The 14,137-nt window shown below is 37.3% G+C and overlaps 1 protein-coding gene across 4 annotated transcripts in view; it reads left to right on the forward strand.

Moving 5' to 3' along the window:
- The first annotated feature begins 7,678 nt into the window (after window positions 1-7,678).
- zgc:158766 (uncharacterized protein LOC100009641 homolog) overlaps window positions 7,679-14,137 on the forward strand; it is a 66,900-nt gene continuing 60,441 nt past the window's right edge. For 3 of the 4 annotated variants that reach the window (XM_049467970.1, XM_049467972.1, XM_049467971.1), the window contains exon 1: window positions 7,679-8,059. In XM_049467970.1, the coding sequence (XP_049323927.1) occupies window positions 7,736-8,059 (324 nt within the window). In that variant the 5' untranslated portion in view covers window positions 7,679-7,735. The remainder of the gene's footprint in view (window positions 8,060-14,137) is intronic. The other variant, XM_022685392.2, reaches the window with a different exon arrangement.

A 14,137-nucleotide genomic window follows, 5' to 3' on the forward strand; every position in this document is an offset into this window, starting at 1 on the left:
AGAGTGCGCATTTCTAGCGCAGAAAAACGGGCCAAAGAGTCTAAAAGCAGAGAGAGTGCGCATTTCTAGCGCAGAAAAACGGGCCAAAGAGTCTAAAAGCGGAGAGAGTGCGCATTTCTAGAGCAGAAAAACGGGCCAAAGAGTCTAAAAGCAGAGAGAGTGCGCATTTCTAGCGCAGAAAAACGGGCCAAAGAGTCTAAAAGCGGAGAGAGTGCGCATTTCTAGAGCAGAAAAACGGGCCAAAGAGTCTAAAAGCGGAGAGAGTGCGCATTTCTAGCGCAAAAAAAAACGGCCAAAGAGTCTAAAAGTGGAGAGAGTTTGGACACCCCTGATCTATAGTATATCCAAGTATTTTTTTATAATATATATATTAATATATAAACCCATCTATACCCATTTATGCCTACTTAGGATCCCTCATTTCTGTATTATGTTAAGGACAATATCTGTTATAATCAGGATTAGAATTTAGTGATTTCAGGTGTTTATATAGTATAATTGTCAGTATTTCAGTATAAGAGTAAATTGTATTTATATATCACTTTATATAGAACACAATAACAGTGACAGTAAGCGTGAACCCCTCTGAGAATTCTGATTTTAGATGTTTGTTTGAGGTCATTTAGAGCTAATGCTGCTGTAAATGTGCTCCAGAAATACTCTTCACATCAGTGCGGGAGATTTAGAGACTCCTCTGTAGATTAGAGAGGACATTTACAGCTATCAGATTTACAAATCAGTACGGGGGTCTATAATCTACCACAACCCCCGCCGCTGTCCTCCTCCTCCCATCATCTGAGCGACAATTCTCTCCATACGGATGAGTTATGATTATGGGAAAGGACCAGAGTGTGCTCTGTCATCTGTCTAATTCTTGCTGATTGGCGTAATCAGACTGGATCTGATCTCCAGGGACGCTCTATCTCTCCTCCAGCATCTCGTAAATACAGTTTACTAGAAGCTCTGCGTAAATAAAGGTTATTTTCAGCTGTAGTTTCTGAAAAACAACAGGAAACGCTGCAGTTTGGAGGTTTTATCGCTGTGCAGGCATTTCTCTATATGTTCCAGTTCCTCAGATTTTACTTGAACCAGGTGACCCAGTGATCTTCTGCTTACAAATCTATTTATCTTAGATAAACGAGAGGCTTAACACACTACCAATATCTTGTTAAGTTGACATATTTCTATCTTCAATAATAGTCATATCAAAGCAGTGCAATATCATAATATGAGTTGTAATACTGCCAAAAGAAACAGGCATTTTTCCTAAGTTTAACTTCCAATTTTTAAAAAATGCTACAGTCAAATCACTTGAAACTAATAACATTATTAATATAGAAAGTGTTCTTTAAGAATTTAATGGTTTCATTTGATAATAGTTTGATTTGCTGCTTTTATAGGATTAACAATTCTGGTTTATGCCAAACCAAGCATACATTTTTCTTAAGTTTAACTTCCAATTACTCCAAAATTCTACAGTAAAATGACTTGAAACGTATACCATTAATAGTGTAGGAAGTGTTCTTTTAGACTTAAATGCTATTATTTGGTAAAAGTTTGATTTGCTGGTTTTATAAGACTCCAAATTCTGGTTTATACAAAACCGAATAGACATTTTTCTTAGGTTTAACTTCCAATTACTCCAAAATGCTACAGTAAAATCACTTGAAACTTATAAAATTAATAGTGTAGAAAGTGATTTTTAAGAATGTAATGGTTTCATTGGATAACAGCTTGATTTGCTGGTTTTATAGGACTAGAATTTTGGTTTATGCAAAACTAAATATACATTTTTCTCTACGTTTAACTACTAATTACTCCAAAATGCTACGGTAAAATCACTTACAATTATACCATTATTAGTGTAGAAAGTCTTCTTTTAGAATTGAATGTTGTCATTTGATAACAGATTGATTAGCTGGTTTTGTAAGACTCCAAAATCTGATTAATACAAAACCAAATATACATTTTTCCTATGTTTAACTTCCAATTACTCCAAAATGCTACAGGAAATGACTTGAAACGTATACCAATAAAAGAGTAGTAAGTGTTCTTTCAGAATTTAATGGTGTAATTTAATAACAGTTTGATGAGCTGGTTTTATAAGACTCCAAATACTAGTTTATGCAAAACCGAATAGACATTTTTCTTAGGTTTAACTTCTAATTACTCCAAAATGCTACAGTAAAATCACTTGAAACTTATACCATTAATAGTGTAGAAAGTGTTCTTTTAGAATGTAATGGTGTCATTTGATACAAATTAGATTTGCTGGTTTTATAAGACTCTAAATCTGGTTTATGCCAAACCGAATAGACATTTTTTTAGATTTAACTTCCAATTACTTCAAAATGCTACAGTAAAATCATTTGAAACTTATATCATTAATAGTGTTGAAAGAGTGCTTTAAGGATGGAATTGTGTCATTTGATAACAGTTTGATATGCTGCTTTTACAAGACTCAAAAATCTGGTTTATGCCAAACCAAATATACATTTTTCTAAAGTGAAACTTACAATTACTCCAAACTACTGCTGTAAAATCTTTTGAAACGTATAGCATCAATAGTGTAAAAAATGTACTTTAAGAATGTAATGGTGTCATTTGATAACAGCTTGATTTGCTGCTTTTGTAAGACTCAAAATTCTGGTTTATGCCAAACCAAGTATAATTTTTCTTAAGTTTGACTTCCAATTACTCCAAAATACTACAGTAAAATCACTCGAAACTTGTAACATTAATAGTGTAAAACGTTTTCTTTAAGAATTGAATGGTGTCATTTAATAACAGTTTGATTTGCTGCTTTTATAAGACTCCAAATCTAGTTTATGCAAAACCGAATAGACATTTTTACTAGGTTTAACTTCCAATTACAAATTGCTACAGTAAAATCATTTGAAACTTAATACATTAATAGTGTTAAAAGTGTTTGTTAATGATTTAATGGTTTTGCGTGATAACAGTTTAATTTGCTGCTTTTATAAGACTCAACATCTAGTTTATGCAAAACCAAAAAGACATTTTTCTTAAGTTCAATTACTCCAAAATGCTACAGTAAAATCACTTGAAACTTATATCATTAATAGTGTAGGAAGTGTTCTTTAAGACTTAAATGCTATTATTTGGTAACAGTTTTATTTGCTGCTTTTATAAGACTCCAAATTCTAGTTTATGCAAAACCAAATATAATTTTTTCCTATGTTTAACTTCCAATTATTTCAAAATGCTACAGTAGAATCACTTAAAACTTATAACATTAATAGAGTAGAAAGTGTTCTTTAAAAAATTTAATGTTTTAATGTTTGATTTCCTGGTTTTATAAGACTCCAAATCTAGTTTATGCAAAACCGAATAGACATGTTTCGTAAGTTTAACTTCCAATTACTCCAAAATGCTACAGTAAAATCACTTGATTCTTATATAATTAAAAGTATAGTATTTTTGATTTGACAGCTGGTTCTATATGACTCCAAAATCTGTTTATATCTTGAGTTATGGAATGGCAACACTAGATAAATTGCATATTTGGTTGTATATAGGTCAGATAAAGACTCCAATGATAATTAAAAACAACACCATTGTAGTATTAATGAACATGTGTATTATTATTTATTCTGTATGTTTGAAGTAATAGTACTGTAGGAATTTCAATTCATGGAATGGAAATTTAGGAAAATTGCCTATTTGCTTGGAAATAGACCAGAGTTTGGAGTTCTGTAAAACATGAAAATTAAAGCGGTATCAAATCACACCACAAAATTCTTAAAGATCTTATATCTTGTATTCAAGATAAATGTTTTAAGTAATTTTACTGTAGCAATTTGATTTAATGGAAAGTCAAATATAGGAAAAATGTCTATTCGGTTTTGTTTAAATCAGATTTCGGAGTTTTATAAAACCAGCAAATCAAACTGGGAATTCTCAGCCCTGAGAGCATCAGATAAAAACACTGTCTGTAATAAATGACCATCTAAAATAAGCCAGTAGAGCTAAATTTAACTGTTAATCAGATTTAATCAGATCTTATCAGACTGCTGCTGTTGTTGTTGTTTTACTGCTGGTTCTTCAGAAATGATGTGTGCTGGTATCTCCACTGGGACTCAGTGGTTTCTGTGCTGGGAGGAGCTGGATTGGGTTTTGAACTCAGACATTCCAGCGCTTTGTGCAAACATGCTGAAGGCTTCCCTCCGTTTCGTCAGATGTTTTAGTGCAGGTGCTTTCAGGTGCACTGGGGCTTGCAATAGTATTCATACCACTAAATCCATTTGACATCGCTTTACCACAACAAACTGTATAAAATGCATTTTATTAAGATTTTATGTCAGTCCAGTCACTGTCTGTCTGCCTGCAACAGACTCTAGTGCTCTAGAGAAAGACTCCATTTCCCAGGATGCACCTGCATTCAATCTCCTGGACTTGCCGGATCATGTGATGCTTTAGCGATCCAGTTCACTGTGCAACTGAGATTAATTTCACGTGGACATATGAGTATATAAAGCCCCTAAATTTCACTCCATCGTATCCTGGTATTGGATCTAGTTCTATAGCTCTTGTACCTCACGCTTCCTTTGTGTTTAGACTGTCTGTTTTTCAACCTATTTTTGTATCTCGACCACTTTTTTGCCTAGTCCTTTGTTATTTGCCTAATCCTTTTGTTTGGTGTTTAGTTACTGACCTAATTTTTGACCTAATTTGACCATCCTTTTTCCTTGTTTTGCATTTTCCGTGTATGACCTCTTTTCCGGCTCACTCTGGTATGTTTTGTTCGTTTATGCTACCTTTTGGTTATTGACCCTGCCTGTCCCTGACTATTCTTAGAAGCCCGGTCCCTTATTTAATGAATTGTGTGTTTGGTATCTACGCTTTTCTGTCCTGTGTTTGGCCACCATGACAATTTACATAATTGTGAAGTGAAACGAAAATTATACTTGGTTTTCAAAATTGTAATAAAAAAAACCCTGAAAAGTATGTATTCATTTTAAAACTTCTAAATAAAATCCAGTAAAATCAGTCACCTTCAAAAATGACTTATTGAGGTAATAGAGTCCAGCTGTGTGTAATGTAGTCTCAGTATAAATACATCTGTTCTAAACTACTTATCCTGTAGACTCCTGAAAAGTCCTGTAGGACAAGAGGGCACTTCTGTAATCCCCCGTCAATATATCGACCAACCCTCTTCCCCCCAAATAAGCCCAAATTAACATAAAGTCAATGATCAATAGGAGTATCCACACTGTAAACCCACAATTTGTCTGTTTTATGTAAAATTGGATGTGTCCAAACATTCAACTCAACTATTATAAATTACCCACCCGTCAATGTACCCACCAACCTCTTGCCCCCCCAAATAAACCCAAATTAACATAAAGTCAGTGGTCAATGAGAGTGTCTAGGTGTAGTCAACACTGTTCAAACTTGTTCTGATCTAACGGCTGCCGTCCAGGGGGGGTTAGCATTAAGGCAAATCTCCACTTAGACTCCTGTAGACCCCTGTAGACCCTTGTAGACTCCTGTAGACTATATGTATATGAGATCCAAAGCTTTTTGGACCGGAAAAGAGGAACCTATGGTATAATTAACACTTTACAAACTTGTCCTGATCTAACGGCTGCCGTCCAGGGGGGTTAGCATTAAGGCAAAACTACATTTGTCCTTTAGACTCAAATCCTGTCAACTATTGGATACATATGGGATCCCAAGCTTCTTGGACCGGACAAGAGGAACTGGACTATGGACCCTCTTTAAACCATTTAAAACCAAATTAACATAAAGTCAGCGGTCAATGAGAGTGTCAATAATGTGATGACTAACGTCCAGGGGGGTTAGCATTCAGGCAAATCTATACTTGTCCTTTAGAATCCTGTAGACTCTTGCTGACTATGTATATAAGGTTTCAAGCTTTGCATACCAGACAAGAGGAACCGAACTAAGGACCCCCGTCAATTTACCCACCAACCCCTTGTGCCCCCTCCAAATAAACCCAAATAAATGTAAAGTTAGTGGTCAATGAGAGTGTCTAGGTGTGATTAACACTATATAACCATGTCCTGATCTGACGGCTGCCGTCCAGGGGGGTTAGCTTCAAGGCAAAACTACACTTGTCCTTTAGACTCTTATAGACTCTTGTCGACTATGTATATGGTATCCCAAGCTTTTTTTTTTTGGACCAGACAAGAGGAACCGGACTATTGACCGTCACCAATGTACCCACCAAACCCTTGCCCCCCCCCAAATAAACCCAAATTAACATAAAGTCAGTGGTCAATGAGAGTGTCTAAGTATAATTACCACTATATAATCTTAGTCCTGAACTAACGGCTGCCGTCCAGGGGGATTAGTATTAAGTCAAAACTACACTTTAGACCTTTATAGGAAACCTTAAGACTCCAGTAGACTTTTGTCGACTATGAAATTTCGACAAAATGATTTCGTACATGAAATTTCAAGCTTTTCGGCCCGGACAAGTGGAACCGAACTATGGACGCACTTTTAATATACTCAATAAGCCCTTGCCTTCCCTTCAAATAAACCCAAATTAACATAAAGTCAGTGGTCAATGAGAGTGTCTAGGTATAATTAACACTATACAACCATGTCCTGGGTTAGCTTTAAAGCAAAACTACACTTTAGACCTTCATAGGAATCCTTTAGACTGCTATAGACTCTTGTCGACTATGTAACTATTTGAGATCCCAATCTTTTCGGACCAGACAACAGGAACCGGACTATGGACCCCCATCAATATACCCACCAACTCCTTGTGCCCCCCTCCCAATAAACCTAAATTAACTTGTCCTGATCTGACGGCTGCTGTCCGAGCTTTAAGGCAAAAATATACTTTAGACCTTTATAGGAGTCCTTTAGACTGCTATAGACTACATACAGTATATGAAATCCCAAGCTATTTGGACTGGACAAGAGGAACCGAACTATGGAACATTGTCAGTGTACCCACCAACCCCTTGTGCCCCCCTCCCAATAAACTCAAATTAACTTGTCCTGATCTAACGGCTGCCATCCAGGTGGGTTAGCTTTAAGGCAAAACTATACTTCAGACCTTTTATAGGAGTCTTTTAGACTGCTATAGACTCTTGTCGACTATGTACAGTATATGAAATCCCAAGCTTTTCGGACTGGACAAGAGGAACCGGACTTTAGACCCCCTTGCCCCCTCCTCCCAATAAACCCAAATTGACTTGTCCTGATCTGACGGCTGCCAACCAGGGGAATGGTATTAAGGCAAAACTACACTTTAGACTTTTAGAGAAGTCCTTAAGACTATGTACAGTACATGAATTTCCAAGCTTCTTGGACCGGACAAGAGGAACCGGACTACGGACCCACGTCAATGTACCCATCAAACCCCCTGCCCCCTGCACCCCCCTTTAACCCCCCCCCCATTACCGGTCACAAAGGCAGCAGAATAAGCTGAAGCTGGAGTCCATTGGTACAGGCAGGACAATGGGAAAAGGAGAATCGGTGTGGGTGGGGGTGGTTTAGGGTTAAAGAAATGAAACGGAGGGGTGGAAGGGTGGAGAGGTGGAGGGGTGGGGGGTTTCCCTGCAGGGCAAATGTGAAGGGGGGGGGGTGTTGTGTCATTGTTGTGAGCCGGTCAGGTTGTGTGTTGTTTCAGCGGTGAAGGAAGTTGAATGAGTGTGCATTAGCTAGCTGGGAGAGGCCAGCTGAGCGAGGGGAGGGCGGTCGAGAGAGAGAGAGAAAAAAAGAGAGAGAGAGAATGGGAGGAGAGATTGTTGCCTATCCCACAGCAGAGACCCACAGGAGTCATACAGAGGAAGAGAGTGAAAGAGAGAGAGACAGTTCAGACACAAGAGTGTCACTGAATCCGAACCAGTCATGGACTAAAACCAGGCAGGAATCAGCCCTCTCTGATCGCCACGATGGAACCGTAACTGACCTCCGCCTCCCTGACGTTCCTCTGGACTCTCATCTGGGCTTGGATTATTATTTATTAACTTTATTTTATGTTTGGAGAGGTCTGAGACGCACCATGCACACCAGAGGCAAGTCCCGCAGCTGCGACAACTACCTGAGCATCAAGGTGAGCCTTTAAAACCAGTGGTTTTTGAGGATTACGAAGAGGCGATAAGAAAGATTTCCAGTGTCTCCTGGTATCCAGTGTCTCCTTGTGTCTCTCTTGTGTCTCTCTTGTGTCTCTCTTGAGGCTGGTTTGGTTCTGTGGTATTTAGATAACTGCTTTGGTCGGCGGTTGATTATCATCTGAATAGGTGGAGGAACTGAAGCCTGCACTGCTTAAAGAAAAGCCCAGGAAGCTTCCCGTCCTCCTCCTCCTCCTGCAGAGATGATCTAGTGATGCTTGTAGTGCTCCAGATTGGATTTTTAAAGCGTATGAATATTTATATCTATATATTAATACAGTATGTAATGATAATGATGTGTAAAAGGGATGATAAGGCTCTAAAAACTCTACTGTTGCACCTGACAAGCTTTCCTCTATGTGATTCATGTTCTTTATGGGAGTTTGGGACTTTTGTTTATTATTTCTGGTTGTGTCCAACACTATCAGCATTCTGGAGACAACTTACCTCTGATAAATCAACACTTACCTTTGACATCATGCTTACCAATGACATCATACAACACTCTTCCAAAAAATACTTCAACGAATCCCCTTCCATAAAACTCCTACATTGTCCCCAGATTTTCCCGCAATTGACGTGCTTTCTTATTACTGCAAATGTTAGTTTTTTCCATGGCCGTTAAAACGAGAAAGAGATTTCAACCATTCATCTCATTTGGGTGGTTCCATACTTTTTTCAATTACAAGATATATAGTGTTGTGCATGTAGGACGCATATTGTGATCATGTTTTATGTACAGCTTAATTTGTCTATATTTTCTGGGAGTATACTCAATATGTGCAGTTTAATGAAGGTAATTAATGATATAGTTCAATGTAATAGCATTCCCTCATACAGCGAATTAATGTTCCTACTTCCACTCCACAGTTATAGCGTGTATCGGGATTTGTTGTCATTAAACTGGTGCAGCAGAGAAGCATAATATAATAATGCACCCGCATAATCCACTTGTACTGTATTAGTTTAAGTCTAGAAGTCAGTCCTTCATCAGCATTTTTCATCCGTAGGTCTTGTTTCCATGTTATTTTTTTCTTCTCTCATGATTCTTTACAATTATAATTTAAAATATTGTGCACACAAGATATCTGTAACCTGTCAAAAACTTACCTTTCTGAATAATTAATCTTAAAAGTCTTAATTTGTCATCATGGCAGAGGAGGCTGGAATCTTACTCTACATGCAAGTTGCACAGAAGTACATGGATTCAGAGGCGTTTTCACACCTGTAGCCATAGTTGGTTTCTAAGATCTGGATCAGTTGATATGTTTGTTTATTTGGAGCGTTTTTCCCTCTGTTTGATTTATTTTCACACAGGCATAAATCTAAACGCACCAAAATGCGCAGCAATAAACCACGTGAGCACATCGTCTCTTCTGATTAATCAGACCTGTCTGGTGTACAAGTAAATATAAAAAGTAAATATAGCGAGAAGAGAACAGTGTTCGTTCAAATGATTGATGGAACTCCATTCAATAATTTTGTTTGGGTTAAGTTGGATCAAACCCTGACTTTGGTACATGTACCACTGGTGGTACCCGAAACATCCCAGGGTGGTACACCAGTTTATACAGGGGTTGGAGAATGAAACTGAAACACCTGGTTTTAGAGCACAATAATTGATTGTGGTGACGGACAGTTCTGGTGGAAACAGGAGAGTTGAGGTGCACATTGAATTCTGCGTGATTTGATCAGCCGTGGTTTTATGTTTTTTGATACAATCCGGGTTAGCACCCGAACATCCCTTTCAGACAGCTTCCTCTTACAGCGTCCACAGTTAATCCTGTTGGATGTGGTTGGTCCTTCTTGGTGGTGTGCTGACATTACCCTGGATACCGTGGCTCTTGATGCATCACAAAGACTTGCTGTCTTGGTCACAGATGCTCCAGCAAGACGTGCAGCAACAATTTGTCCTCTTTTGAACTCTGGTATGTCTCCCATAATGTTGTGTGCATTGTAATATTTAGAGCAGAACTGTGCTCTTACCCTGCTAATTGAACCTTCACACTCTGCTCTTACTGGAGCAATAATGTGCAATTAATGAAGATTGAACACCAGGCTGCTCCAATTTAGCCATGATGAAACATCCCACACTAAAATGATGACAGGTATTTCAGTTATATTGTCCCACCCCTGTGTCTATAGTCTAAGTTTTCATCTGTTATTTTTATCATGATATTATTTTTATACCCTGCCATAAAACTATGTGGTCCCCTATAATTCCCAATAGTTCCTGCATTAATATTAATACAGTATCTGAAGAATTAACTGTGGATTCAAGGGGATGTACTTCTGTCATTTCCCTCTGTCTCGCAAAAGACATTTTGCGAGATGTCTGAGTAATTTATGAATAATCAGTAATTTGCAAAATTTGAGTATAATTGCAATTACAACAATTGCAAAAGTGAATCTGGACAGTAGAGAAACAGTTACTCCAGTAAAAGCAGGATAAACTCTTTATAAGCTTTTAATTTTCTTGTTTGTTTGAAAGAAACAGTAGAAAGAAGCAGGTGTCCAAATACTTTTAGCCATATAATAAGTTCTTTTAACTTTAAACTACTGGTAACTTCATGTCTGACTTCACTAAATAAGAATCGTTTATTAGCCATCAGTTGTTATTATTGTTAAGGAATGATTAACTGCATGTTAATTAATAGCCATGAGTCCCGGAGGCTATCAGTCACCGCCTGTGTTAGCTATTGCAATACTATCAATCCATCACATTACTAATGCTTTTTAGTGTCCACTTCACCACACACACACACACACACACACACACACACACTCACCCACACACATCCCACTCCATCTGTCTTCCAAGGAAGCCTTTGTTGCCTGTTTAACACTACAGAGGGACACACACACACACACACACACATATACACACTCCACCACCACACTATAAAGGACTGAACCACGGCTCACAAAGCATAGGGAGAAACTGGTCACCACAAAAGCTCCTGAAGTGCTGCTTGAGTGTGAAGTGGAGCTTCAGTCAGGGGGGTGTATCGCCGTATACGGTCGTAGCGCCGTAATCAGCACCCTAATTAGGACCCGGAGCGCTCTGTGTGTGGCGAGAACAAGAGCTGGATCTGAACTTTATCAATCAGTCTACAGATAACTCCTCAATCAGAGATCATCAAACTCATCTGTTATCTATTAGATCTGTTATATAAGAGATATTATACAGAAAGAAAAAAGAAAGAAAAGCTCGAAAAAATGTATACCATTGTTTCCAGTATGAATTTCAAGCATGTGTGGTTTTACCAGTCTGGCATACTTGCTTTAATCCAGCATCCACTTATAACTTTGAAGTCATTTTAATCCAGTATGAATCTACACGATGTGTAGTTTCTACAGTCTGACTACACAAACGGTGGAGTGTTTATAATCCAGTATGAATTCGCAGTGTGTGTAGTTTTTACACATTAAGTGTAATAAATATTAAGTTTTTTTTTATCCAGTATGAATTTGCTGTGTGTTAAATTTAAACAGTCTAACGAAACTATAAAACTGATGGGCTGATATGAATGCAGTATGAATTCGCAGTTTGTATAGTTGTCACACATTAAGTGTAATAAATATGAAGTGTTTTTAATCCAGTATGAATCTGCTGTGTGTGTAGTTTTACAGTGATAATGGTGGAGTGGTTTTAACTGTGGAGTGTTTTTAATCCAGTATGAATCTGCTGTGGGTGTAGTTTTACAGTGATTACTTTGGAGTGTTTTTAATTGTGGAGTGATTTTAATCCAGTATGAATCTGCGTGTGTTTATGTTTTTTTTTTTTTTTAATGGAGTGCCACAGTTTGAATCGGAAGTGATTTTAATCCAGTATGAATCTGCACTGTAAATATGTTTCTTAGTCTAACTGTTGTAATTGGGTAGTGGTTATATAATAATATAATCCAGTTTGAATATGAAGTGTTTCTACTTAAACAGTCCAGTATGAATTTGCAGTGTGTCAAGTTAAGTTAAGTTTTAACAGTTTTACAGTGATAACTGTGGAGTAACAGTCAGTAACAGTCTGAAAGAACTATATAATTGATGGGTTGATTTTAATCCAGTATGAATTTGCTGTTTGTGTTGTTTTAACAGTTTTACTGTGATAAATGTGGAGTGACTTTAAACCAGTATGAATCTGCAGTGTCTGTTGGTTTTACAGCCTGACAGTAAAAACAGTGGATTGATTCTAATCCGGTATGAATATGCCTTTGGGTGCTGCTCTTATAGTCTGATAGTAATAATTGTTGATTGGATTTAGTGACTTTAATCCAGTATGAATTCAGTATTCGGTTTTAATCCAGTATAAATTCAGTATTCAGTTTTAATCCAGTATGAATTCAGTATTCGGTTTTAATCCAGTATGAATTCAGTATTCGGTTTTAATCCAGTATAAATTCAGTATTCAGTTTTAATCCAGTATGAATTCAGTATTCAGTTTTAATCCAGTATGAATTCAGTATTCGGTTTTAATCCAGTATGAATTTGTTGTGCATATATTGTTTCTACAGTCTGGCAGTAATAACTGTAATGTGATTTTAATTGAATATAAGTTTATTTTTTGGTGTGTTTTGATCATGTTGGGTCAGGTGTTTGGGTGCAGCTCTGTGATTGGATAATCAGAGATTACTCTGCGTTTTTATTGGATAATTATTTCAGCTCGACCTTTAGGGACCTCACACACTGCCGGCAGCACTCCCACCCCCCCTCTATTGTCCCAACTGTCCTAATCTGGTGGCAGTTCACAAACAGCCTTTGATGAGTCTGTAGCACCTGTGTGTGTGTGTGTGTGTATGTGTGTGTGTGTCAGCTGGTGCTCTGACTGTTGCTGTGGGGTACAGGGTGGCTCTCGTGTTACCGGAGGAGTCATGGTCCAGCAGAGCCCTGAGAGAGAGAGAGTTATTACTATTGTATCCAGTATGAATAGCAATTGTGTGTGTGTGACTTTTACCAGTCTGACATACTTAGCAAACTGCTTTAATCCAGTATGAATCTCTACAGTTTGACACTTATAACTGTGGAGTGACTTTACTCCTGTATGAATTTTGAGTTTGAGTCCAGTGTGAGTTTTTTTGCAGTATGGCAGCAATAAATATGGAGTGCCACAGTTTGAATCTGAATGCAGTATGAATCTGCACTGTATGTATTTGTATAGTCTAACTGTTGTAAATTGGTAGTTTAATAATTCAGCATGGATATGAAGTGTAGACTATTTTCTTTATTTATAAAACATTTACAATTATTTAAATCCAATATGAATGTGAAGTGTATGTGATTTAACCAGTCTGACATACTTAGCAAACTGCTTTAATCCAGTATGAATCTCTACAGTTTGACAGTTATAACTGTAAAGTGATATTAATCCATTATGAATCTGCAGTGTGTCTGTGCTTTTTGCAGTATTGCAACAATAAATGTGGAGTGCCACAGTATGAATCTGAAGTGATTTTAATCCAGTATGAATCTGCACTGTAAATATTTTAATAGCCTAACTGTTGTTATTGGGTAGTTGTTATAATTCAGCATGGATATAAAGTGTAGACTGTGTTTTCTGTATTTATAATACATTTACAATCATTTCAATCCAGTATGAATTTGAAGTGTGTTAAGTCTGCCAAAACTGTATAACTGATGAACTGATATTGATCCAGTATGAATTCGCAGTGTGTGAAGTTTTCACAAAGTAAGGGTAATAAATATGAAGTGATTTTAATTCAGTATGAATTTGCTGTGCTTTTAGTTTTAACAGTTGTACAGTGATAACTGTAGAGTGACTTTAATCCAGTATGAATCTGCAAATGGGTGTGTTTTTTACAGTCTGACAGTAATAACTGTGGAGTGCCACATTATGAATCTGAACTGATTTTAATCCAGTATGAATCTGCACTGTAAATATTTTATATAGCCTAACTGTTGTAGTTGGGCAGTGGTTATAATCCAGCATGAATATGAAGTGTTTCTACATGTAAAGGATTGTAATCCAGTATGAATCTGCAGTGTGTTAAGTTTATGCAGTCTGA

This window comes from Astyanax mexicanus, chromosome 1 (genome assembly GCF_023375975.1).
Source record: "Astyanax mexicanus isolate ESR-SI-001 chromosome 1, AstMex3_surface, whole genome shotgun sequence".
In the NCBI taxonomy this organism is placed as follows: Eukaryota; Metazoa; Chordata; class Actinopteri; order Characiformes; family Acestrorhamphidae; genus Astyanax; species Astyanax mexicanus.